The sequence below is a fragment of the Phyllostomus hastatus genome, unplaced genomic scaffold (assembly GCF_019186645.2).
Source record: "Phyllostomus hastatus isolate PE091 unplaced genomic scaffold, TTU_PhHast_1.1 phas_contig_58, whole genome shotgun sequence".
Classification (NCBI taxonomy): Eukaryota; Metazoa; Chordata; class Mammalia; order Chiroptera; family Phyllostomidae; genus Phyllostomus; species Phyllostomus hastatus.
Window position 1 is genome coordinate 3,751,091 of NW_025333916.1, and position 27,953 is coordinate 3,779,043.

The 27,953-nt window shown below is 36.7% G+C and overlaps 1 protein-coding gene across 1 annotated transcript in view; it reads right to left on the reverse strand.

Moving 5' to 3' along the window:
• LOC123824824 (leucyl and cystinyl aminopeptidase) overlaps positions 1–27,953 on the reverse strand; it is a 96,369-nt gene that overhangs the window by 25,952 nt on the left and 42,464 nt on the right. The window contains exons 2-9 of the mRNA XM_045848232.1: positions 26,287–27,127; positions 24,268–24,406; positions 22,695–22,826; positions 8,526–8,646; positions 7,745–7,899; positions 5,844–5,957; positions 4,054–4,185; positions 809–940 (exon numbers count right to left, since the gene is read on the reverse strand). Of these exons, the coding sequence (XP_045704188.1) occupies positions 809–940; positions 4,054–4,185; positions 5,844–5,957; positions 7,745–7,899; positions 8,526–8,646; positions 22,695–22,826; positions 24,268–24,406; positions 26,287–27,127 (1,766 nt within the window). The remainder of the gene's footprint in view (positions 1–808; positions 941–4,053; positions 4,186–5,843; positions 5,958–7,744; positions 7,900–8,525; positions 8,647–22,694; positions 22,827–24,267; positions 24,407–26,286; positions 27,128–27,953) is intronic.

Below are 27,953 nucleotides of genomic sequence, written 5' to 3' on the forward strand. Positions count from 1 at the left end.
AGGGTCCATATGACTTTGAAACAGTGTGATGTTTTGCATTATGTGATTTTTCTGGGGAGTATATCCAGAACTTTCATCCATTTCCAAATATGTCTGTGATCTTCTAAGCATTAAGAACTTTATCTAGATCAGGTTAAAAAAACTCAAATACTTATAAGGACATGCAGTTAGTATACATGCACAATGCAGGCTAGGTTCACGCACTGCTGTGAAGCATAACATGTACCTAACTGCACTGCTTATTAGAATATTTGCAAACATAACAAAATCCAACAGCAATGTGATGGAAGGGCAGTATGCGGCCAAGGGCAGCCAGCTTGTGATGTATCATCCTCTCTAGACAAAATGGCTCCAAAAGACAGGAGGATTCACAGGGCAGAGTACAGAAAAAAATCATGAATGAGAGGTAGAAAAGTTGCAAAATCATAAAAATAAAAAATATTTATTTGAAAAAGATGAAAATATAGTATATACACTAATTTGGAAAAGACAACTTTCCTACAAAGTAAGAATAGAGATTAAAGTATTGAATAAAAATGGTTACAGAGGGCCACACACAATCCTTCAACAATTAAGACTAGTACTTGCATTTCTTGATTTTTAATTCTTTGCTCTTTAAAAAAGAATTTTCAATTCTTTTAATTTTTTGCTTAGGATAAGTATTTATCCTAAGCTCCATCCCTCTCTTTCTTAAATAACTATCTTTGGTACCACAGCTTATTCATATAGGGGATATACTTGAGAAAAACATAAATAGAATCCCTGTCTTCTTATTTTCAGAGCTAAATAAAATATTCAGGTCACTTACCTCATTAAAACTATCCCACAGATCATTGTTTTGAGTGGATGCATAACTATGATTATGCAGGTAAAGGACAAGAGAACGTTGAAATACATCTTCATTAAGAAAAGTTTTTAGCATCAACAAGAGAGAAGCTCCCTATTAAAAAAAAGTAAGAAAGAGAGGGAAATAATAGAATATAATAGATTTGTAAAATTGAGAATCTAAAATTCAAAATATAATCAATCTAAGCACATACTTTCATATATAGAATCTAGTTATAATACACTGTTATTCAGTCCCATTAACCAGATATGGAATATGTTAAAATTGTCTTAAAAATTATTTTAAAGGATCTCAAAAGAATGAATGAAGTAGATCCCCATGCACACTACTTCTACTATGAGACATTTTGTGTGGTCTATCAGTTACTTGCTGTTTCACTTAGTGTTAAAAAGCTAAATGATTGTAAATATATTTTTAATAGAAAAACATGCCAAATTTTATGTGGCATCCCCACTCTTATCCTCAATGTTTAAAGTACCAGTTCAATTCATGGGCACTCTGCTGAGGACAATAATTAGAAGAGCTCTCAAAAGTCTCTATGGTAGGGAGTACATTAATTTCCAATTTTAGGATATCATGTTGCTGAAGTAACAAAGATCTCTTCTTCCTGCAGAGTCACTTCCAATGTTTAGAACTGATGGATGTATAGGTGTTGGGAACTGCCCTACCTGGTTTCAGAAGCTGTAACCCCACCATGGCTAAGGCTGAGTGAGAGACCTTGGGACCATAAGCCACAAAGCTTATCTCCCTGGCAGGAGCACTGCCTCTTCCCAATTTACTTCACCCTGCCTGGCCCCCAGTGCATGACTGGTTAGCCAATGGCAGGTAAGATTCTTCAAGGGAGGGATAACCTAAGTCAGGTACGGCCATGAGGCTATGAAGAAAGGGGGTGATGGACCCTTGCCCTTTGGCTTTGACATAGCCTGAGTCCTCATTCTGTCTGCAAGAAGTCTCCTAATCTCTTGGCTGTCTTACTTCCCCTGCTCGACCAAAGCCTGAAACAATGCCAGAGGTGGGTGCGGCCCTATTCTGGGAAGGGGCAACCTCCAGGGGCAATCAGGCCTAAGAAAGAATGTATAAAATTCTTTGAAACCTGCTTTGCTAATACCTTCCATTTAAACGATAATGGTCCAAGCATGAAATGAGTTTGTTTCCACAAAGTTTTATGGCCCTTTAGCTATTTGACCCTAACTCAAAATAAGCCTGCATAGTTCTTTGAATGTTATCTATTTGATCATTACTGCCTGACAATGATGGATGAGCTTTACATATACACCCTATATTCCTATGCAAATTAAAGCCAATAAAAGCCAGTCAACGCCAAAGCTTGGCATTCTCTCTCCTTGAGAGGGTGGCCATGCTGTCCCCTTTCCTACACAGGACTTGGTAGTCCATGTGAATTTCTCTCATCTCAGCCATAACACCGCAGACACTGTGGGCCAGAGTCTGCATCATACAGGGTAGTAAATATACACTAATATTTAGAATAAGGCATGCACCTATTAAGGTCACACTATATTCACTGATGCACACATCATCATTCCCAATCTTAAAATGACCACTTCCTCAGTGAAGCCCTTCCTGATTTGAAATAGAAATCATATTTATCTATCTCCAAAACCAATTTATATCACTTCTTACATCTGCTACAGATATGTATTTTTTCTTCTAAACTGTATGTTAGCTGAGGGGAAAACTGAAAAATTCAACTACAATTACTAACAATGACTAGTACACAGTAAGCACTCAAATGGCTTTTTAAATAAATTTAAATTCTGGTAAAAATTTATCAATGTTAAGTCATTAAAATTACCATATATACATTAACTGAATTTAGTAACTATTGCTCTCTATGGTGTTGCATGATAAATTTGAGTACTCATTCTTTCCCAACATTTCTTTTTCTATCTTGCAATACCGACTTTCCCTCTCTGCTATAACATTCCCATTAAAAATGTGGACTACATCTCACTTATTTCATGTATTTTCTTCTCTAACACAGGAACTCAATTTATTAATCAACTAATCTAATACCCACAAGACAAAGGAGGCAAAGAAGACATATAACATTCACCCTTCCTTCCCAACACAAATGTGAGTGGCACTGATAGCTGTGTTCTTCTGACCTATGGTGATCTCAGTCAGGTTTTTATTCTCTGTTTTTGATTCACCTCCAAACCTGGAGTCTGTGTTTCTGTTCTTGCAATCTAATCTTTAATTCTTTTTTAAAAATTATTTAATTTATTGGGGTGACATTGGTTAATAAAACCTATAGTTTTCAAGTGTACAACTCTATAACAGATCATCTGCATACTGCATCATGCACACACCACATAAATTCAAGTCTCTTTCCACTACCCTTTTTGTCTTCCTTCCCCTTCCCCCACCCCCTTTCTCTCTGGCAATCACCATATTTTTGTCTGTGGAAGGCTGGGGAAGTAGGGTTTTATCTGCAGGTTCCTCTTCCCAGATGTGATGCTTCAGGTTGGGAAGCCTGGCCTGAGGATGAGACCCCACATTCCTCGGGGCAGTGGGGGGGCACTTTTGGAATTGAGAGAACCCTCCAGCTTCTCAGCTACCACACGTGGGTGCAGGGGCCAGCCCTCCCTGCATCTCTGTCCTTCTTACCAGTCTCTATGTGGCTTCTTCTATAAATCCTTGGTTATAACACTGCTGTTCAGCTGTCCTTCAGCTAGTTATTCAGTTTGACTATTCTATAGTTTAGCTGTAAGTCTGGTTTGGTGCCAGAAGGAGCTGAGTGTAGCTTCCACCTACTCCACAGCCATCTTGGAATCTCCTAATCTTCAATTATTAAAATACCTGTTTGCTTACTTGTTCAGAAAATTCTGACTTTGGAATTTACCCTGATTCTGAATAGCACAGCCAAGGGCTTGCTTAATACCCTCCCTGTACATATACTACCAATAGATCTAAAGAGTGAAGCAACTTTAAAAACTATATTGCTATAACATCTAGTTAACTGCCCAGAAGTCAGAGAACTTAAACCAGAAACAGAGGGAAAAAAAATAATCCAGAAAAAGTTAAGACCAAGATTTAAATAGAAGCAAGAATCTTAAATTTTAACAGGATACCTAAAAATAATACTTTAAATAATAACAACCTTTAAAATAATCTAAACCATGCAGCTTGTTCACATATAAAATTAATTTAACAGCTATTGCAGGTATAATTATGTATAGCAATACCTTAAAATAGGAAAGAAAATTAAACATTTCTTCAATCTGTTGTGAAGACTGAACAGACAACGATATTGGAGGAGATGAATTCAAGGAATCTTTCTTCATGGTTTTAAATTGAGAATCTAAGAAATCTTCATACTAGTAAAAAAATTAAACAGATTAGGAAATCATGAGCAGTATCAAAGGCAAAGGCAAGTATAGTAATTATTTATATAAAGTATACTACTGCTTAAGGACATTATTAAAAAAATAACCAGATTCAATAAACTTCAGAAAATAAGCTTTTGAAAATACAGGAAGAGTGTGACATTTATGAATGTTTATTAAATTTAAAAATAAAATGATGACCTCTTGGCCACATGAAAAAGTGTTTCCTAAACAATGTAAGGATGAATAAGATTCTGTTATTAAAGCAACCAAATGCCAAATCTTGATATTCAACATAGTCTGAAAAGGTTAGCATATATTTTAAAACTCTGAAATTAAAAAACAAAAATAATAACTGGTTTTTAAGCTAATTTATTATACATGTCCAGATTTTCTATTAAGAAATGCATATTTCCTTTAACTGAAGTTCATTTGAAATAAAATTTCACTGTTAAACAGAAAGAATTCTCTGAGAGCTCAGCAGATGAGCTCCACCAGTATATTAGAAGCTTTTAAACATTCTCGGCACCACCAAGTGGTGAAACTGCAAATCTCACTGCTTAATTAAGGTACATACACAGATTTAAAGGATCTTGTTTGGTTTGCTAGCTAAAAATAAGTTCCTTCTATACCACTTGAAATTTTTGAGCAGTACCTACACAAAAATTTCAAACTGAAAACTCTAAAAGAACTCCTGTTTTAAAGCACTTTTGGGTCATATAGCCAGGACATTTTATAGAAAGTCACAGCATTTTAGGGTTCAAAGGGATCTTTATGCTTTCCCACCTGTTGCATGAATTATTTGACAGTGTGTGTCATGTCCTATCCTGGTGTGTCCAAATATCTCTAAGGGTAGGGATCATCTCCATACAGCCCAATAACATAGTGACCTTATGTTCTCTATAACAGAATGCTGTTTCAAGTCTTTGAACAAGAACAAAATGTGGTTTGTATAGGGTAAATTATTTGTTTGTATCAACTTACACATCACCTTTGTAAGCATGATCAGAGTGATAACAGACAGCATTGCCACAGAATATCTTAATTTTTTTCTTTCTTTATGCATAGGTTAAATGTATTATTTTGCAAAAAGGCTTTTCAACTATATCTAAATTTCTTCAAGCAGAAGAATCACAACAATTAAAAATAAGATGTAGCAAATCAATTTAAAAAGCTCTCCCTGAGCCCTGGCTGGCGTAGCTCAGTGGATTGAGCGCGGGCTGGGAACCAAAGTGTCCCAGGTTCGATTCTCAGCCAGGGTACATTCCTGGGTTGCAGGCCATAACCCCCAGCAACCGCACATTGATGTTTGTTTCTCTCTCTCTCTCTCTCTCTCTCTCCCTCTCCCTCCCCTCTCTAAAAATAAATAAATAAAATCTTAAAAAAAAGCTCTCCCTAACAACAAATGTTTACAAAGTATAAAATAATTTCACCTACTTTCACCTTTCAATGAAATATATAATTAAATAAAGGCATAATTTTCATTGTCAGATTTCAAGAGGTACAACAAGTAATAGAGGCCAATTTTACCGTTTCTTTCTAGAATCATTTTCTTTATTGCAAATGCATAAAGATACATGCCAAATATAATTTGACTTCCCCTACCCCCACCCGGCATTCACAGTAGACCTGACAAACATTGTACTCACACTGGACAGCTCACTGAATAGTTTTTCCAAAGAGAAATACTCCATGAAAGTAGCCAACCCTTCATTTAGCCACAGATCATCCCACCACTGCATTGTTACCAGGTTACCAAACCACTGTGGGGAAAAAACAATCTACTAACCAACACAATATTTGCATTCTCAAGAATTTTCTAACAATTAAATTTTTAGATTAATCACCTATAACTAGATGACAATTACTTTAAAATAGTCATTATAGTTAAAACAAACAACATTCAAATTAAAGACTTGCAAAATCTGTATAAATTTACTTTAAAAGTAAAATAAAATTTTAACATTTTACCCTAATTGAATGGAAAAAAAATAAGAGATACAATTAGCATATTTATCAAAGTAACAAACATTATATACTAGGTTAAAAAAAGTTTTTAGACACCTCATTAAAAATGAGATTTCCTAGATAATAAAATTCTTCTAGCTCTTAATACCAAGTTAGTATGATGATTCTCCATTGATCTACAACCATCCATAGCAACTAAAAAGTAAATTTCTATGTGACAGATTTTCCTGTAGTCTGAGAGCCCACATTTCACATTGCTCCTCAGTTGCCCATGCTGAGGACAGTACTCACATGATTCAAGACATAACTCAAACAACATTCCTTAAGAAAGTTGGCCTGCATGTAAATTAGTAAAATCAGAAAGATCTTAAATGCCTTCTTCTGTGAGGAAGTAAGAAGGGGAAAAAAAGACAGGAGACTCTCCTAAAAAGTGTATCTCAACATTCCCTAAAACAAAGTGTGGTGACAGGGTGTGCAGCAGTCAGTGTGGCCCAGGGCTTGACTCACACCAGCAGCAAAATGATAAGGTTACTAGATACTGACACAAAACATTTTTGAGAATTACCAGAACATATTTTTCAAAGATACTATCTTAAAACCTGTTTCAAATGAAGATGATCTGTACATCCTAAAAAAGAAGTAACAGAGAAATACTCCCCAGTAGTAATGGGGGCCCCAGATATAATAGACCTGGAGGAAATCACCTAGGAGATTCCTCTTCTACACACCTAACACTCTTAGAATAAATAAGCATGTGCTTCATATGCCAGCTTGTCGTGAAGTCTTCACAAAGGCTACACAGTTGTGTTCAGGGTGAGTGTGGGACAGGGAGTGAACTGCCCAGAGCGTGTCCTACCCTTCTTCTGTGTCCTCCCACCGCCACGGCACCTCTGAACTGCACCCAGCACCGAGAAGCACCTCATCAAGGACACAAGAGAGGCAATGTGTTGGGAAAGGCAGAAGGGGCTTCATGTACCTGTGTAATTTTCTTTTTTTTTTTCCTCCATGTCATACAAAGAGTACTCTCCCCCTCTAAAAGTAATAAAAAAAAATACAGTTCTAGCAGGAGAGGAAAAAATAAATCTAGTTATGACAACTACAGTCCAAGAGTTGTGAGAGTACAACTTAGGAAAAGATTTTGCCCCCGCAAAGGTACACTGAGCAGCCGGCATTAGTCAGAGGCAAAATAGCCGTGTATTATTGGGGGGAGAAGAGAGAGATCTTGATGAGATAGTGCTTCTTTAAGGCCTAGTGCTGCCACTTAGTACCTGTGTGACTGTGAGCAAGTTATTTACTTAAGCTGAGTCTTGTTTCCACATCTGTAAAATGGGATTATCACTTACCTTACAGCAGTTATGAAAAGTGAGATAATACATGTGAAAATACTTTATAAACTGTAAAGTCCTATACAGACATTAGACAGCACTTTCATCTGAGGTTGTTTGAGTTCAAAAGCTTCGTTTTATTATGAAACAATACTATAAGAAAAAGGTGAATTATTATTTGCATGTAAACTGACTCTATACTCCAGGATATGAAACAGACCACAGGTATGAGATATAACAGCCTTGGTGGCTAATACCTGATGGGACAGCTCATGAGCGATGATTTTAGTAACTAGTTTTCTATCCGCCATTGAAGAAGTATTATTGTCATACAGAAGTGTCTTTTCTCGGAAGGTAATTAAACCCCAATTTTCCATTGCTCCTGCTTCAAAGTCAGGAATAGCCACCAAATCTGGACATAACAGGAAATAACAATTAACTTTCCCTTATTTAAGATACTCCCTGGTTAAATAAAAATATTTTACCCATTGCTTTATCACTGTGGCAGTGATCAGGAGGCAGTGAGTTCATTTGATACCCCCAATGAATGGAACCTGCCTTACTCTAACCCTGTATGCTGCTCACCCATAGGTCAGCTGGGGAAGACCTGATGAAACCCCTGTAGAGTCACTGCTACTCTATTCCTCAGCAAACAAAGAGACACCTAATTCCTTCACAGTGTGCAGTGGCAACTCTCTTTGTTCTAGAAGCAGCTTCATTACTCAGAGCTTCCATTACTCAGTTCTCATTATCCGAGTCAGAAATTTCTCATGAAGTTAGAATGAGTTAAACTCCAGACTGAGCCCGAAGCAAGTTCCCACTTACACAGCACCTTTGTAGTAACCCTATAAACTGCTAAGTGTTATAAGCTTCACATTCAGATACATTTAAGAAATCTAAATGATCTTAAATACAAACAATTTTTAAATCATTAAGTATTTCTTGATTTTCTTTTATAACAACTTTGGAAAGAGTTCTTTTTAAAAAATGTTTGCAAAATAATAGTAATAAAAATCAGAGGCACTGTTTGAATCTTACCCAATTTCTTAAGTGGGTATTGAATTTCAAAGTAGTTTTGAAAAAATTCAAAAAGCTTCACAGTTGTTTCCAAGGCATGGTGAACTTGACCAATCTTTTCTGGAACAGAATATATAGAAACCTAGAAGAAAACATCATGTGTGATGTAAGGCAGGTATAATTAAAATGTCATGATATTCAGGTGAACACTGTCAAGATTAGCATATGTAAGAAATGCATAGAACCGCAAGATTTTTTCAGGGCAAAAACTCTTGCTTATAGTTCTTTTAGCACCTGCTGAGCTTAGCAAGTCACTTCCATATATACAACAGTGTTAAAAAAAAAACACTTGATCATTCCTGTTTTTAAAGCTATTATAACATCCAAATAAACTATTTTGGGTGATATTATAGCAATTTTTATGCATTTGCCAATTAAATTTTACAATATTCTTTTTTTTCCTCTCCATTACCTCCAGTTGCCCTGCTTTGATTATGAGCTATCAAGACCGTTCCAAATCTTCATTCTTTTGCCACTTGTCATAGTGCCCGGCATTGGGCAGGTACTCAGTACAGAGGAATCATGTATTAAGAGGGAGTTACTTACACACATAAGGCAGAAATTGCACATTTGGAAAATTACCCTGGAAAAACCTACTAGAGACCAACACATTCTCCTTCAGTAAGCATGGCACAGCTGGTTTTTCTTCCAGCCTTGGGAGAGCTTACTTTTTTTCCCCCAGTTGTTGGCTTGTTTTTACAGACCATATTGTATCAAAAAGTAATCATACCCAGCAGAATGAAACACTCAGTGAGTGACATACTCACTAAAGTCAGCTTAATCGGATGATAAATTCACGCCCCCATTACCCATTCACTCCAGGGCACAAGCTCACTCAGGGGGATAGCAGATGCAATCACCCACATTATTTAAATTGTTATTCTTTCTCTTTTTCTTTTTTCATTGCTTTTAGAAAGAAAGGGAGGGAAAGAGAAAGGAGAAGGGAGGAGAGACAGAGAAAAGAGAGAAAAACATTGATTGGTTGTCTTCTCATATGCACCCCAACTGGGGATTGAACTTCCCACCTAGGTATGTGCCCTGATGTGGAATTGAACTCATGGCCTTTTGGTGTATGGGATGACACTGCGATCAACTGAGCCACACCAGCAAAGACTTTCCTTCTCTATTTTCCAAGTGTGTAAGTTAAACACATACAATGTGACTAAATTTCTTATCCAATAAGTTTCAAAAAGGCAAAGTTTAAACAGTCATGTTAAAATGGGTTTTAAAAAGCAATGTTTATTGTTTTTTAATTGATTAAAAAAACCCTCTATACTTACCTGGAAAATGGAATGTGGATAAGACATAGCAGAAAATGAAAATTTTAAAATAAAGATTTCAGAAAGTAGGAAATGGAGACACTAAATAATTCATCATCATTTGGACAAAATACTTTGGTGGACTCTCACTTTAAATTAATTTTAGTCTCCCATTAAAGGACTGAAAAACTGTCAACAATTTCTAAGAGATCAAATAGATTTTAGTCATAACTGCCTTCATGTGGGGCTTTAGTCTATAGAACATATGCATTAATTACAGAGACATGGAGGAAACATGGCATCAAAGTTAAACGCAAAAGATAACATTTTAAATTAAACAAACAACAAAATTAAATGTGCAGGCTGTGTAGTCAGAGTGCCAGGCTCAAAACACTGCTAGTTGTGTGACTTTGGGCAGGCTAACTTCAGTCTCCTCATCTATAAAATGGTGATAAAAGTAGCTCCTAGCCTCACAGGACAGCTGTGGGGGTTAAATGAGCTAGTACATTTATGGAACTTAGAATAGTACCTGACACAATGCAAGGGTTCAATAAATGGTAGTTATTATCATTACTACCAGAGTCCCATCAGAAGTGGGCAAAATATGTGTGACTAAGACATGTGTGGCAACAGTTACTAGAAGAATGAAATGTCTAGAACTAGAGGTAGCCAATTAAAAATAAGTTGCATTCTAAAGTAACTATAGAAGAAATAAAATCTCTGGCAGTATGTGGACAAGTGTACTTCACCAGCCCAGCACTGTGCCATCTGCAGCCCTTGATACACGGCTGTGACCACAGCTTACAGAATTCAGTCACCACCTGCAAGGGAACTCAGGCTCGTGCTGCCAACATGTGCACTCCTTGCATCTTTCCCCCTCTGAAGAAATCAGTGTTATCACTAAAAAAATAGTCTGAATTCTTTTAAAATCTGTCATTATAAATGCTATACCAAGGTCATTTACAATTTGAGATGTCTTTGTTATCTCTGCCTGTTTTTTTCCAAACATACATATTTTATGTGTATGTTATAATTGATGCAATTATCTAAAGATGTTATCCCAATAGAAACATCACCTGCCCTGACCAGTGTGGCTCAGTTGGTTGGGCATTGTTCCAAAAGACTAAGGGTCGCCGGTTCAGTTTCTGGTCAGAGCACATGCCTGAGTTGTGGGTTCAGTCCTGGTTGTGGGTGTGTGAGAGTCAACTAGGCAATGTTTCTCCCTCGCATAGAAGTTCTCTCCCTCCATCTTTATCCCTTACCCATTCTCTAAAAATAAATAAATGAAATCTTAAAAAAAGAAAAGAAACCACCCATATCACCCAGATTTCTCCTCAAACATCGTTTTGCCAGGCACACAATTTGGCCACTTTCATCACTGTATGTAAAAAGCACCTTTCCTTGGAGGAGAGAAGTAAAGGGGGGAAAAGAAGTTTATATAAAACTGAAATCTGACCAAAAAATCCACTTACTCCCATTTCTGGAATACAGTAATTAAGGGAAAAGGTAATTTGGTATTTTCTCTTCCCTCTACTTCTTTTCTTTTTCCTCAAAAGAATGGGTGTGAAAAATAACTTTAAAATGGCGACACAGGCAAGCCATGGCTTGCCTGTTCACACAATCAAAGTTACAACTAAAATACAGAACAACCGTCACTCAGGAATGTCAGAAATTGAGCTGAATGGGAAGTCTGACAACCATGAAATTATAGAAATCACCTCCATCCAGATTGGTAGGAAGGGTGTGGATGCAGACCCACGCCCATGTGGATAAAAATTTGAGAGGGATACTTGGGGAGTGAGAAGTCCAAGACACACACCAGGCCCCTCAACCCAGGAGTGCAGGGTCAGGAAGATTAGTCCCCACAACTTCTGTGAAAAACAGTGGGGATTGAGTCAGTGGAGGAGGCTGCTGAAACCCCAGCAATTCCTCTTGAGGAACCCATACATGGACTCACCTACTCAGACTCGCTCCCTCTGAGCTCCAGAACTGATGTGGCAACTTGAAGGGCACCAGTGGTATATGCGGAGAGACCAAAGTGTCTGGCATCGGGGTGAGCAGAGGCCATTGTCTCTTTGATGAGCCCTCTCCCCATAGAGCCGGTAAGCTGGTACCATATCTGAGACTACATCAACCTGGCTAACACTGTATGATCCACCTTGGAGATCCACAGAGAATCTATTCCACCCAACTTATGAGCCCACCCAAGCTGCTTTTCCATAAGAATTGCTGGTCTTGGCTCCCAAATCCTATCAAAAAGAAATAGCTGGTTTCAGTGAGCCCTATAGTGACAACCAGATTATATTCACAGCTTGGCTTTACCTGGGAATTTCTCCAAGCACAAGTAGCAGCCATCTCAGATTGCCTTACAGCTCAGGGAGTGTGCCTCAGGCAAAACACAAGTGGGGCTGACCTTGGTCTGTACCACCCAGGAATCCCAGGGCCAGGCACTCAGTGACTAGCTACAGACACAGGCCATGTCGGAGCACCACCACCCTGCCTCTGCACAGCTGATCCTCCATGGAGGGTGGAGGTTGGTGGTTAGTGGCCATAGTCAGTCATTGCAACTGACTGGCCTGGGTAAATCCCTCCCATTGATCTGCCAATGGCAACCAAGGCTCAACTACAAGAGGAGGGTAGACTCAGCCCACACAAAGGGCATTCCTTGAGTACCCAGCTTGGGTGATAAGGGAGGCTTTGCCACTGGAACCTACAGGACACCTACTACATTAGGCCACACTACCAAGACATGGAGTCAAAGCAGCTCTACCTAATACATAGAAGCAAACACAGGGAGGTTGTCAAAAGAAGGAGACAAAGAAACATGGCTCAAATGAAAGAACAGATCAAAACTCCAGAAAAAGAGCTAAACTAAAAGCAGATAAGCAATCTATCTATCAGATGCAGAGTTCAAAACACTAGTTATAAGGATGCTCAAGGAAATTAGCAAGGACCTCAGCAGCATAAAAAAAGACCCAGTCAGAAATGAAGGACATATTAAATGAAATAAAGAACAATTTATAGGAAAACAATAGTAGTATAGATGAAGCCAAAAACAAATCAGTGATTAGGAACATAAGGAAGCAAAAAAACCCCAATTAGAACAACAAGAAGACAAAAAGAATCCAAAAATAACAAGGATAGTATAAACAGCCTCTGGGAAAACTTTAAGAAGTCCAACATTTGCCTCAGAGGGGTGCCAGGAGAAGAAGAAAAAGAGCAAGAAATTAAATTATCTGAAAAAACAGTGAAAGAAAACTTCCCTAATTTGGTGAAGGAAACAGACATGCAAGTCCAGAAAGCAGAGACACACAATTATGATGGATGCAAAGAGGCCAACTCCAAGACACTTTATTAAAAGTCCAAAGGTTAAAGGTAAAGAGAGACTCTTAAAAGCAAAAGAAGTTAGTTACCTGAATGTTGCCAGATAGGAGGGGCAAGGGGGAGAATTGGTGAAGAGGTGATGAGATTAAGAAGTACAGATAGGCAGTTACAGAATAGCCAAGGGGGTGTAAAGTACCCTATAGGAAATGGAGTAGCCATTGTACTCATGACCCACTGACATGAACAATGGTGGAAGGATTGCCTGAGGGAATAGGGGGTTCTAGGTAGAGGGGGGCAAAGGGAGAAATGTGAGAACAACTGTAATGGCCTAATCAATAAAATATAATTTAAAAAAATAGGTGCCATGAGTTCTCACTACAGATAAATCATCTGGTTGTTATAACTATTATCAAACTTGTTTTGCGAACAACAGGAGCAGTAAGGAACAAAGAGAGCATTCTAATTTAAGGAGGAAAGCCTTGACCAGCATTCTGGTCTTGATAAGAGCACTCTAAACACTACTAAATGGAACTCAACTGGCACTGGGGTCTTAACACTTAACAGCCTAAAACTTTTCTTGCAAGATCTCTTGCTAAGACCTTAGGAGGAATTCTGAAAGATACAACTAAAGACTCAGACAAAGGGTTCTGTAAGACTGAAGAGTAACAGATTTGTTAGGTTTAACTTAATCTGTTCCTTAATTTAATAGAAGCAAAAACTAGATAAAACAAAAGCAAAAATAAAACTAAACCTCATTCCCCACCCAGGGTAATAACATAGCCTGCTCCTTCAAAGCACCAGCTTTTATAAACTGACAGCTGAACACACAAAAAAGCATAAGTTCCTAAAATAAAACAAACAAAAAAATCCCCCAACAGCATCAGACCTATTCAGAACAGTTGATTAGATGGGACTTTAAGAGAATGATATAAATTATGAGTAATATCCCTGGTTAGTGAAGAGAAAATTGACATAGAAATGTTGTTAGTAGAAACTTGGAACTAAACTATGTTCATGATTGAATATGAATAAATTAAAATTATAACTTTATATAAATAATATTGTTGAAGGTTCTGTTTGAATGTTAAATAGTCCACATCTGACTAATCACCACTGGATTCTGATTCTACTAATTAGATCTGTCTATGGTAAAAACAAAAATCAGGCAATGGGAAAAGTAAAACAAAAGCCTCAAGAAAAAAACAGATAAAAGCAGTATATTTGAAAACTGGCCTGGAATTTTCTAGGTAATTCTGACACCCTAAAGTCAGGGAAAAGTTTAAAGAACACTGAAGAATGGGCAGAAATAATAAAACAAATGTTCCTTTTTCTTTAGGCCTTTGACAATGTAGTCTTTACCACTGAACATGACATGTTTAATAATCTAAAGTACACTTTGACATTTTTAGTTGTTTGGTAAGATTGATTAGTAAGTGAAGCTGTACCCCCTTCTTGAATCTTGTGAAATAGACCTTATGCCAAATATTACAAAAGAGAAAACATCCTAGAGACTACCACATTTTAGCATAAATCCTTTGTTAGACTCCAAGTCTGAATTTCTGGTCACCATATCTACAGAAGTTATTTATGTCATTTGGCATAAGAAGCAGCATATTGTAGTAGACAGTACAATTCTGACTATTGCTTACTGGCTATATAATCTTGGGTCATCTACTAAACTTCTTTGACACACTGTTTCTTCATCAACAGCATGGAGCTAATGCCTACCCCTCATTTGGTTTATAAAATGAAAATATGTTTATGAATGAGTGTGTAAGCTGCCTTCAAAGAGAATAACTGTATGTTAGATTCTTCTCCATTTCCTACAAAGAGATAAAATAATTGTTTATTGGTATAGTGCTAATTTTTTTTACTGGATAGCATTAAGAATAATAAAGATAATTTATATTTATGCACATGTAAGGAGTTTATGATATGTTTGCATATACAAAAAAAAAGACTGTATTTTCCCTCTGTGTGTACATGTGTATTACTATCTGCAAGGTACTGAACACTTTACAGGAATTAAAAAATTTAAACTTTGAGAGGGCAGGCAAAACAGTACTAGGATTGTGGAAGGTGAGGTTTAGAGAGGATTACCAGCAGTCTGCCAAGGGCACATGGCTAGTAAACTGTAAAGGAGAGATTTAAATACAGGTAGACTCCACAGTCTATGCTAAACCATGTTGCTTCCTAATACATGTAAATAAAAAGAAACAAATGTCATCTGAAAGTCCTCTCTCTCAATACTATTTACCAATTGGAAATACAGCCTAATTTAGAAGAGAATCTTGATTATCAGAATGATGAATTTGAATGTAACCCTACAGGCAGTAAGAAGCCAACATAGCAGTTGAGAGAAAAAGAGAGAAGGATGGAATAGGGGACAGAGGGAGGAAGAAAGGGAGACCGGGAGACAGGGAGGGAGGGAGGGACTAAAGGGGGGGGAGTCTGCATACATTTTGGAACACAATAAAAAGTGCAGTGCTTTTATATCAAAAACTTGTAAGAACTACAACAGAGATGTAACTAAAATGCTATAAAGATCAGAGGGAATGACTAACCCCAGCTGTGGAAAGAAGGAAATGCTTCAGTGAAAGAGGGTCGTTGGGTATTCAACCAGGTCTTGAAGCAGCACACCTAACTTTGTAGATTGAGCTTTTTAGATTTTATCAAGCTGCAACATCTAAATCAAGGTCTAAATTTGTGTTGCAATAGTTGAAGAGGAGTTTTTTAAGACTAAATCAATCTTAATATCCTTTTGAATGGATTTTGAAAAATTGTTTGGTTTAGACTTGAAGAAAAATATGAAGAAAAAGAATTCCATTATATTTCTATCATGAAGGATAATCATTATTAGCTTTAAAAGGTCTCTTTTCTTCTATATTGTCACTATGTGAAGATATTAGCTTTATTAGGTCTCTACTGTAAAATTAATGTAAAATCCAAACAAAAATCATTTATAGATAGTCACTAATGACAAAGAAAAACAGAGGATAGTAATTAGAACAAATAATCAATTTTAACAAATTACAGATACACAAGGCCCTTAAACAATCTTACTACTCTCAGATTAAAAGAAAACTGAATCTGAATTTGCTTATTAAAAAAGGAAGATTCAACTTTCATAACCTGGAGTATTTCTTCTAACTACATGTTTATGCTATCTTTTAAGTCTGCACAATGTTGTAGATTTAGTACTGGCTGTCAATAAAATTTTCTGCATTGATGGAAATATTCAGTATTGGTGATATCTAATATGTTAGCCATTAGCCACTAAAACACTAAAATGTGGCTACTGAGATTGAGGAAGTGAATTTTAAATTTAATTTTTCAGCTTTAATGATATAATTGACATATAATAATGTATAAATTTAAGATGTATAATATGTTGATTTGATAAACTTATATATTGTGAAATGCCTTCCACAGTACCATTAGTTAACACTTCCATCACGGCACCTAGTTAACATTTTTTTTTGTTTTGTGGTGAGAACATTTAAGATCTACTTTCTAAGCAACTTTCATATATATAATACAGTATTGTTAATTATGATCACCATCCTGTACATTAGGTCCCTAGAACGTACTCATCTTGTAACTGGAAATGTCTACCTTTTGACCAACATTTTCCAATTTCCCCCAATCCCCAGCCTCACAACCACCATTCTACTCTTTATTTCCATGAATTTGGATTTTTTGTAATTTTTTGTAATTTTTTGTAATTTTGAATTTTGGATTTTATGTAATTTAGCATAATGCCCTCAGAGTCCATCCATGTTGTAAATGGAAGAATTTCCTTCTTTCTCATGGCTGACTAATATTCCATAGTACATACTGGGAACCACCCTGCCTGGTTTCAGAAGCTGTAACCCCCCATGGCTAAGGCTGAGTGAGAGACCTTGGGACCATAAGCCACTAAGGAAACAAAGCTTATCTCCCTGGCAGGGGTGTCACCTATACCCCCTTTACTTCACCCTGCTTGGCCCCGAGCCTGACCTGTCACGAAAGGTCACGAAAGGGTCCCTCAGGGAAGGACCTGGGGGGCTATGAAGAAAGGGGGTGATGGACCCTTGCCCTTTGGCTTTGACATAGCCTGAGTCCTCATTCTGTCTGCAGGAAGTCTCCTAATCTCTTGGCTTCCTTACTTCCCCTGCCTGACATAAGCCTAAAACCGCCAGAGGTGGGTGCAGCCCTGTGCTGGAAAGGGCGGGTTCCCCGAGCAATCAGGCCTAAGAAAGAATGCATAAAATCCTGTGAAACCTGCTTTGCTAAGAATGCCCTCAATTTTCTGATAAGGGTCCAAGCATGAAATGAGTTTGTTTCCCAAAGTTTTATGGCCCTTTAGCTAACTGACCCTGACTCAGAATAAGCCCTCATAGTTATTTGTATGTTACCTATTGTTTGATCCTTACTGCCTGACAATGATCAATGAGCTTTACCTGTATTCCTGTGCAAACTGAACCCAATAAAAGCCCATTGAGGAAAAGGCTCCAGCCACTCTTCTTTGAGAGATTGGACACCTTTCCTCCCCAAACAGATTATGTCTTGGTAGACTTATTCTCATCCATGGTGGCTGGGGACACCCTGAGGCCGGAGCCCCCCCACAAGTACATATATACCACATCTGCCTTATCCATTCACTCATGGACAGACACTCAGGTTATTTCTGTGTCTTGGCTACTGTGAATAATACTGCAATGAACAAGGGAGTGCAGATATCTCTTTGAATTCCCAATCACATTTCCTTTGGGTGTATACCCAGAGTTAGAATTGCTGGATCATATGGTAGTTTAATTTTTTAAACAAATTTTTTGAGGAATATCCATACTGTTTTCCATAGTGGCTGTATCACTTTACATTCCCCCCAATAGTGCACAAGGGTTCCCTTTTCTCCACATCCTCACCAACATTCAACTCTTGCCTTTTTGAGATAGTCATTCTGGCAGGAGTGAGGTGAAATCTCACCTGAGGATTTGTATTGAGGATTTGACTTGCATTTCTCTAGAGCTTAGTGATGTTTCAAGTACCTGTTGGTCATTTGTATATCTTCTTTGGAAAAATGTTGGTTCAGTTCCTCTGCCCATTTTTAAATTGTATTGTTTGTTTGTTTATTTTTGCTATGGAGTTGTATGAGTTCTTTATGCATTTTGAATAATAACCCCTTATTATATATATGATTTGCACATATTTGCTCCCACTCTGTAGGTTTCCCTTTAATTTTGTTTCTTTTGTTGTACAGAAGCTGTTTAGTTTGATGTAGTACTCTTTACCTTTGCTTTTGTTGCTTGTACTTTTAGTATCATGCACAAAAATTGCTGCTAAGACCAATGTCAAGAAGCTATTTCCCTATGTTATTCCTAGGAGTTTTACAGTTTAAGATCTTATGTTTAATCTCTTAAATTCATTTCAAATTAATTTTTGTGAGTGGTGTTAAGAGAAAGGTCCAATTTCATTCTTCTGCATGTGATTATCTGGTTTTCCCAGATAAACTAGGTATTGGTAAACCAATACCTGAAGAAACTATCCTTTCCCCACTCAGTGGTCTGTACTCCCTTGTCAAATATTAGTTTGCCATAATATGTGGGTTTTCTTTTCTCAGCTCTTGATTCTGTTCAATTGGTCTGTGTCCATTTTTGTACCAGTAACATACTCTTTTGATTGCTATACATACTGTTTTGATTGCTATACTTTTGTAGTATAGTTTGAAATAAGGAAGTGTGATGCCTCCAGCTTTGCTCATCTTTCTCAAAATTGCTTTGGCTATTCAAGGTCTTTTGTAGTTTCACACAAGTTTTAGGATTTTTTCCTACTTCTATAAAAAATTCTATTGGATTTTTGATAGAGATTGCACTGAATCTATAGATGGCTTTGGGTAGTATAGACATTTTAGCAGTATTAATTTTTCCCACCCATAAACAAGGGTTATCTCTCTATTTATTTGTTTATTCTTCAATGTCTTTCATCAAAATCCTATAGTTCCCGGCATACAGATTTTACCTCCTTGGTTAAATTCTTCAATATTATACTGTTTTTTTTTGATACTATTGTGAACGGAATGGTTTTCTTTATTTCTTTTTCAGATATTTCACTGTTGATGTATAGAAATAGAACTGATTTCTATATATTAATTTTATATCCTGCAATATTATTGAATTTGTTGATGAGTTCAAACAGTTTTTTAGTGGAATCTTTAGGATTTTCTATATATAAGATATCTTCTGCAAGTAAAGACAATTTTACTTCATCCTTTCTGATCTGAATGTCTTTGATTTCTTTTTCTTGCTTAATCATTTTATCTATTCTTCCAGTACTATCCTGAGTAAGAGTGGTCAGAGGGGCACCCTTGTTCTGTTCCTAATATTAAGAGCAAAAGCTTCCAACCTTTCATTGTTGAATATGATGTTAGCTCCAGGCTTCTCATATATGGGCTTTATTATGTTGAGGTACAACAAATTTGTTGATAATTTTTACCATAAAGGGAAGCTGCATTTTGTAAAATGCTTTTTCTGCATCTATTAAAGTGATCACATGATATTTACCTTTCATTCTATTAGTTTGATCTAACACATTTACTGATTTGTATATGTTGTATCCCAGGAATAAATTCTATTTGATTATGGTGTATAATCCTTTCTAAGTGCTGTAGAAAGTTAGTGTGTTAATATTTCACTGAGAATTTCATGCACAGAAATCTAATGTATCTACATTCACCAGGGATATTGACCTATAGATTCTCATATTGTCCTTACCTGGCTTTGGCATCAAGATAAAGTTGACCTTGCAAAATAAGTGTTCCCTCCATTTCAGTTTTTTTAAAGAGTTTGAGACTGATTTTTTTTTTTTAATATGTGGTGGATATCACTAGAGAAACCATCTGACTCTAAGCTTTTCTTTGTTGGGAAGTTTTTGATTACTGATTCAATCTCTTTATTCACTACTATTGTTTAGATTTTTTATGTCTTCATGATTCATTTTTGGTAGTTTCTATGTTTCTAGGAATTTATCCATTTCTTTCAGGTTATACAAACTGTTGGCCTATAATCATTCACAGTAGTCTCTTACAATCCTTTGCATTTTCTGTGGTATCAGTTATAATGTTTCCTCATTCATTGCTGATATTGAGTCCTTTTTTCTTAGTCTTGCTAAAGGCTATCAATCTTGTTTATCTTTCCAAAACACAGCTCTTAGTTTTCTTGGTATTTTCTCTGTTTTCTCTGGCACATATTTTTCACTTAATTCTGCTCTGATCTTTATTTTCTTCCTTCTGCTAATTTTGGGTTTAGTCTATTCTCTTTTTTTCTAGTTCTGAGAGGTATAAAGTCAAGTTGGTCATTCAAGATCTTTCTTTTATCTTAATGAAGGCATTTATCACTCCAAACATCCCTCTTAAAAATCCTTTTGATGCATCCCATATTACAGTATTATTCTAAATTTTACTATATACTTAACTGATGTGTTGTATATTTTCATTTGCTTTCATGTTACTAATCAGCATCCTTCCATTTCAGCTGGAAGCAGTCCTTTTAGCATTTCTTGTAAGATAGAGCTAATGGACTCCCTCAACTTTTATGTGTGGGAAAGTCTTTATCTCCTTCATTTCTGAAGGATAACTTCGCTGGAAAGAGTATTCTTGGTTGCAGTTCTATTTCTTTTAGCACTTTGGACAGATCATTCTACTCTCCTGGCCTCTATCGTTCTGGTGAGACCCTGTGAACCCACTGATAAACTTATGGGCGTTTCCTTGTAAATTACATGTTTCTTTTATTTTTCTGCTTTTAAGATCCTCTTTGATTTCTTTGGCATGTTTATTACAATGTGTCTTGGAGAGGATACCTTTAAACTGAATCTATGAGCTTCATGAACTTGGGTATCCAAATCTCTCCCCAGTTTGGGGAAATTCTCAGCCATTAGTTCTTTAAATTGTCTTTCTGTGCCTTTCTCCCTCTGTTCTCATTCTGAAACTCCATTTGTTCACAAATTGTTTCATTTAATGGTCCCACACATCACACAGGCATTCTTCAGTTTTGTCATGCTTCTTTCTTCATTCTCCTCTGACAGGATATCAAACTTCCTATCTTCTAACGCACCAATTTTTTCTTCTGCTTGATCCATTCTGATATCAATGCTCTCTATTGCATTTTTTTTTCATTTCATTAATTGTATTTTTCTGCCCCAGAATTTGTTTGGTTCTTTTTTATTATTTCTATAGCTTTGTTAAACTTCTGCCTTTGTGTGTTATTTTCTAATTTCATTGAATCATCTTTTGTGTTTTCTTATAGTTCTTTAAATTTTCTTAAAGCAGCTGTTTTGACATCTTCACTGGGTAAATCATAGATCTCCATGTCTTGAGGACAGGTTACTAGAAGGTTACTTATTGTACTTTGGTGATGTCATGTTTTCTAGATTTTTTTCATGTTCTTTGAAGTACTGCCTAGCTGTTTTTGCATCTGAAGTAGCAGTAATCTCCTCCAGTTTTTACTAACTGACCTCTCCAATACATACAAACTCATGCTGTTTTCTTTTCCCTCCAGTAGTATGCTAGAACTTTTCTGCTGGAAATCTGGACTTCCATTCAGGATCTCTTATCTAGGGGCAATTGTCTAAGACAGTGATTTTCAAAAGGCGTGCCACAAGAATTTTTAAAACACGCAACACCTGACTACTTAGTCAGGGACACCGACCTTTTTTCCCTTAGATTATCAAATTAAAAAATGACAACAGATAACACAACAATAGCCACCCAGTATGAATGAATAAAAATTATACCTATTTTTTGTCAGATTGGCAAAAAATATGTTTTTGGTGTGCCACAGAATTTTAGTAATTAGTTTACATGTGTCGTGAGATGAAAAAGGTTGAAAATCAGTTGTCTAATGGAGTGTTTTTCATATGCTCGCAAACTACAGTCCTGGGGGTCCACAGACCACCACAGGATCCACAGACAGGAACAAGGTCTGCATGTTTAATAGCTGATGCATAGGTGGGTAAGACTCCTCCATTTCCCATGGCATGTGGTGCTGGATCCCACAGCTTACACAAAGGCATTTTTGTTCATGTGTGGATGCAAATTGTTGTAGGGAGGCATAAATGAAAAAGACATCTTATTCAGCCATGGAAGTGTCTTCTAATTTTAATCTGAATTGAGTCACATTAACCTAGTGACCTCCATAGTGTATAACACATTTCTAGAAGCTTTATTAAACATATAGTTGTAAGTATATGCAACACAGAGTTTAGTCCCTATATTATCATTCATTAATTATTGTAACATTTACCATATGAAAAACTGTAAACCTGCTTTTGCCAACCCCATATGTTGTCTTACTGGAACTTACTTATAAAAGTAAAATGAAAAGACACTTAAAAATTATTGACTTTAAGATATTCAGTTAATAACAGTAAATAACAACTAAGCAAAAAGTAAGAGTTGTGGCATAAAAATAACAGAGCTGCAATCCAAAAGCTTGTTTTCCTCCATAAACCAGTTACCAGAAATCATTAAAGAAATTCTCTCACTCTCTTTTGGACAAATACTACCACATACCAGGGTTCCATTTATGTCCTGAGTCAGATTCTTCATCTCTCCCACAATGAAAGCAACCAAGTAAGTGCTCATCTTCACGCTTTCAAAAAACTCATCCTGAATAAGTCCATCTTTCATAGTGACTGATGACTTCTACAAGCAAAAGGGAAAAGATGACAATTCTATAATTATGGGAATAAATGACAGTGACAAACTGAGAAACTGAAAATTCAAATAGGAAATAAGTAGTAAAGATGTTGGCCTGTTTTAATCTCTCAGCACCAGGTTCTTTTTTAAAAGATTTTATTTATTTATTTTTAGAGAAAACGGAGGGAGATAGAGAGGGAGAGAAACATCAGTGTGTGGTTGCCTCTCATGCACCCCCAAATAGGGACCTGACCTGCAACCCTTTGGTTCGTAGGCTAGCACTCGATTCATTGAGCCACACCAGCCAGGGCTCTCTCAACACTAGTTTCTAAACAGAGCATGGGCCTTAGTCTTAGTCTGTTCCACCATCCTTCACCATAAGGATATATTAAGTACAGTGAAAATCCCTAATGAGTTTTTAGTCTCAAAAGATGGCTTTAGGTAAATGGAAGTTGGAGACAGTAAGCAACATTAGCTCTGTTTCTCGCTTTTAAAACACCACCAAAACCCAAATCCTTCCTTATTATATAGCACTCAGTGTTCCTCTCTAATGCTACAAATATACTCACAGAAGAAGGAGCTAAAGCTGAGATATCATACTAAATGATCTGAAATGGTTTCAAAGGTAACAGTTGTGACCCCAAGGTCACAGTCATTAGAGAAGTCTGTAGTAGGCAAAAGATAAGGGAATACAAGCAATCTTATAGGATTTTCTGACCATGAATTGCAATGTATTTTGGGATACAAGGCAAATAGGCATTCTGTCTCTTTTAGAGAAAGATTAAGGTGATGAGTATGGTTGGGAGTGCAGCTATTCAAGTAACGTCCCTGTTAAAGGACAGACCATGTCCTCTCTTGCCTGCAAGGGTTCACTCCATAGTCTGCTGAATGTGGCTGCTCCTCTCCACCAGCCACATGGGTTCTGAGAGGCTCCTATCAGACTGCACACTGCCCCTCAGGTGTCAAAAAAAGAACCCCCTAAGTTCTGTTTAGCATAAAAACAATTCTGCTTGGTTACACACTCACTGCCTCCCATGTACATCCCACATCCAAGACTTTTTAAACAACCAATAAAACACCAAGGTCAATAATGATTCATGACTTTCCACTGCTTCGAATAGCAAATTCACCATATCCCAGAAAATATCACTTTGATCTTCAGTACTCATTCGTAGTATTAATATTTTATACATCTTTAGTGCACAGCACACACTTCATGTTTCCTGCCCTCACATTCCACACTCAGCAGGCCATTCTCTTTCCTCAAGTGCTCCTCAGGCTGACTTCCCAGTTGATTCCAACGTATGTTTTAACTTTTATTTATGTATTTTAAGAAAAAATAAAAATGCATAAGAATTTACTCATTCTCAACAGTACAGCAAAGAGAAATTCAAGTCTTCACAACAAAGAAAGAGAAAGATTTTATAAACAAGGGTCAGAACGGTACCTTAGGCATATTTGATAAAGCAGTGTGTTGCTCCTCTCTCATGATCCTGATAATAAATGTGGCTTTAAATGCTGGTTCATCAAAACAAGGAAAAACAGATCTTGCTGCTAGGGGTTCAAATTGAGTTGCTGCAAAGTATCTAAAAAAAATGCAAATTCATCCAATAGTTATTGAGCACCTAGTAAATATCAGTTTTTTTTTATCTAGAACCTAAATCTACCATCAACAATTTTTGGATTTACTAACTACCTTTACCTCTTACATGACATGAGTAACTTTCCTTTACTACAAGCAATGTCAATACACATTTGGCATTTACATATATTCTGATTTTCCAGTCAATAAGAAATCTATCCCTTAATTACTTTATCTTGTTTATTTATCTTTATCTTACTTATTTACTTGTTTAAATACTTATTTTTATTATACCCCAAAGGGTAAAGAAGTACAAAAACTTCTCTAATAACTAAGCAAAATTAAAAGTGGGAGAAAGCCAAAAAAGCTGCTCTGAATTACAGCGTTCGGACATCTTCAAAGGTATAAATAGTCTTCTAAATTTCTGTTTTCCATCCAGATACACATTCTTGTGAGGTACTCATTTAACCTAACCAAGTAAGTTAATGAATTTATATATACTTTTTAACAGCAAAGTTTCACAAGTTTATTTTAAGATTTTAAAATACAGGTTTTTAAATATTCTATTTAATTTTAAGGAACCATCTTCCATTTTTCTAGCATTTTTTCCACAACTCAATCCAGACCATAACAAATGACCATACCAAAAATCACCTTACTCTGCTACATAACACTGTTCCTCCCATTATGTAGTAGCAGGCACAAGGGACCCCAAGGGCAGTAATCTGGTTGGAAGATATGACAAAGGAATTGTCTTAAAGGTTTGTTTGCATACTAAAAATATTGTTTTTATGTATATTCTGTAATTCTTAGAGATGAGAGAGATTATGGAATGAGAACTAAAGCCAAGCAATCCAAGCTATCACTGCAATTATAAATTTACTTTTAATGTCAGATCTTACAAAGAGTCGGCATACCATTTAGTTTTCAAGTATTACATAAAGAGAAAAAGTACTTATCTAAATAGAACCACAGATCCTACTTTTGTTTTTCTATTTAAGAAGGATTTAAAAAATGTCCTCAAATAGATTTAAAATACTCATTTCTATTTTTCTCAATACATTAGCCAAATGGCATCAGTAATTCACATATTGGTTTACAAAGAAATATGAGAGAATGCTCCAACTGCGTTATGCAGACCTAACAAGGACTTTGTGCACACAAGAGAATTAACATTATTGTTACTTAAGAGTATGTAGTATGCATTGCATCTTTTCCGTGATTTAAACTACATGCTATGAATGCTGAGATTAAAGTACAAAATATACGGTCTAAATAGGGAGCTGAATGCTTTTATGTTTTGAGTCACTCTTTTTACAAACCAAGTCTCTCCTAGATTTTAAAATTTTTTTCTGTCAGAATTTCAAAATAGCAGGGGCATTAAAAATAGTAAATCAGCAAAGATTAAAGATAATACAAATGATTTCAGTAAGCATAAAACACCTTCACACCCTCTTTTTTATCTCACTAAGCACCTCCTAAAAGTTCCACACATTCGAAAAATAGGTCTTAAAGAATAATCCATACTCTTTTCTACTCTGCTTCTCATAGAGCTCTTGTAAGGTGACAGAAAAAAACTAGATTCATCTTGTAAGATAAAAAACTCAAAATAACATAAGTTTTTGTGATGGAGATTGTAATAGACAAAATCTTTATCTATTTCCTTCCATCTGCATACCCCTACCCCCACCATGATATGTAATATATATTCAAGGTTTTGATAAAAGAGAAGTACATTCTTCCAAATCACCATTCTCCTCTTTCACACATAACATCCTAAAATTTAAAGAATTGCAGTTAATGTCTCTTGTGTGGTCAAGCAAGTCCACATTGCAGAAGTTGTCCCAGAGCAAAGAAACAGAATCATTTAAGAGAGCTACATACTTTTTCTTATTGCTTTCATCTGTGTAGGAGATACCATAAAACCCATAGTAAGAATTCGACATATTTGCTGAGTACTCTATCTTCAAGGTATAATTGTGTCCCTCAAGAAGGGTTTCTGGGGCAACAATGGCGATTTGTTCATGAAGTGGATATTCCAGGACCTCAACTTGTTTTTCTTGGCTTGAAACTGCTGACATAAAGGTCACTCTTGAAATATTTTGGCCCGTGCTGTGAAGAATGATATTCCATGTGGCCTGAAGAGCCTGAAGTGAAATTGTCACAGAACCCCTAACTGTCTTTGAGGTTAGGTTTGGGTGTAGGTTAAGTTCATAGCGAAGTGGCATAATGGCAGTGGGAAGCCTGAATTGTGCCCATGGAAATAACTTCCCATTTTTTGCAACTGGCTGAATTAGTTTCATTGACTGGTTTTTCTTATGGCAGCCTTCTTTGGTAAAGGTACATCTGGGCAGTAGATAAATCACCATGATTACAGAAACAGCAACCAGAATGACAAAAGCACAGACCACCATGGTTCTCGCTGAGGGTACTGAACAAGTCCCATCTGGGCTCTGCCTGTAGCCAGTTGCACTGGTCCGAAGGCCTGAGCTTCTGTTCATGAAGGACATGCCCAGCAGCTTGGCAGATGACTCACAATCCTCTTCGTCCTCATCCAACTCATGTTCACCAAGACCCCGCACCAGCAGTCGTGAACCCCGGGGTTCATATTCCACCTCATCAGGTTCTAAAGGATGTAAACAAGGCTCTTTGGCTAAATCCACCACATCTGGCTCTTCCTCAAACATGCTGTTTTCAATCATATTCCTAGGGAGCGGAAGCCGATCTAAAAAACCGAAACATAAGGACAAGGTACAGAATTAGGAAGAAAAGCTCATAATGAAATGTCTACTAGTGAGACCACATTTAATATAAGAATTTTTTTAACACTAAGAGTTACTTCCATCTCAGAGATACTGAATTAAATAAGATGCTATAATTTTCTTGTATCTGTTAAAAACTCAGGCATAAATAAATATATACTACAGCCATGAAACAAGAAAGCTAAATAAATGGACTAGTATTAAACAAAAAGTAAGAGGTTAAACAATAAGTTCCTTAATATACTCCTGCCCAACAGCCTGGACCCTTGTCCTGGGCTTTAGAGAGCCCTGCCTTGGCCTGCCTCTGGCTGCGCCTGTACCCGCTGGGTAAGGAGTCAGTAAGATCAAAGAGATGTGCCAACCAATGGTCCATGTCCCACTTATGGTTCTACCAGAACCCCAGATTTAAAAGAATTTCTGTTTTTAGGGCCTCTGTGGGTCTCTCCTCTGAGTCCCATTCTTGCTAAGGAGGATCACAAACTGGTAAGCCCTTTACAGGCTTAAACAATGGCCAAGCCACAGGCTGAGTTATTCTTTCCCCTAGAAGAGGGATGTTCCTGTTCCACAGCAAACCGAAAGTGGCAAATTATATAGAAAATTTCCATAGTTTAGAAATACTGAAAATAAGACAAATGAACTGTGAAATCAGGTAAAGCTACAATCGAATCTGTTTTTTCATGCTTCCAGAACATTCAGAAGTACAACATAAAACCCTAACAACCGTATTACTTACATACACCATGAGTATAAGTAGATCTTGGGGCTGGGTAGCGGTGGGAGCTTTTATAA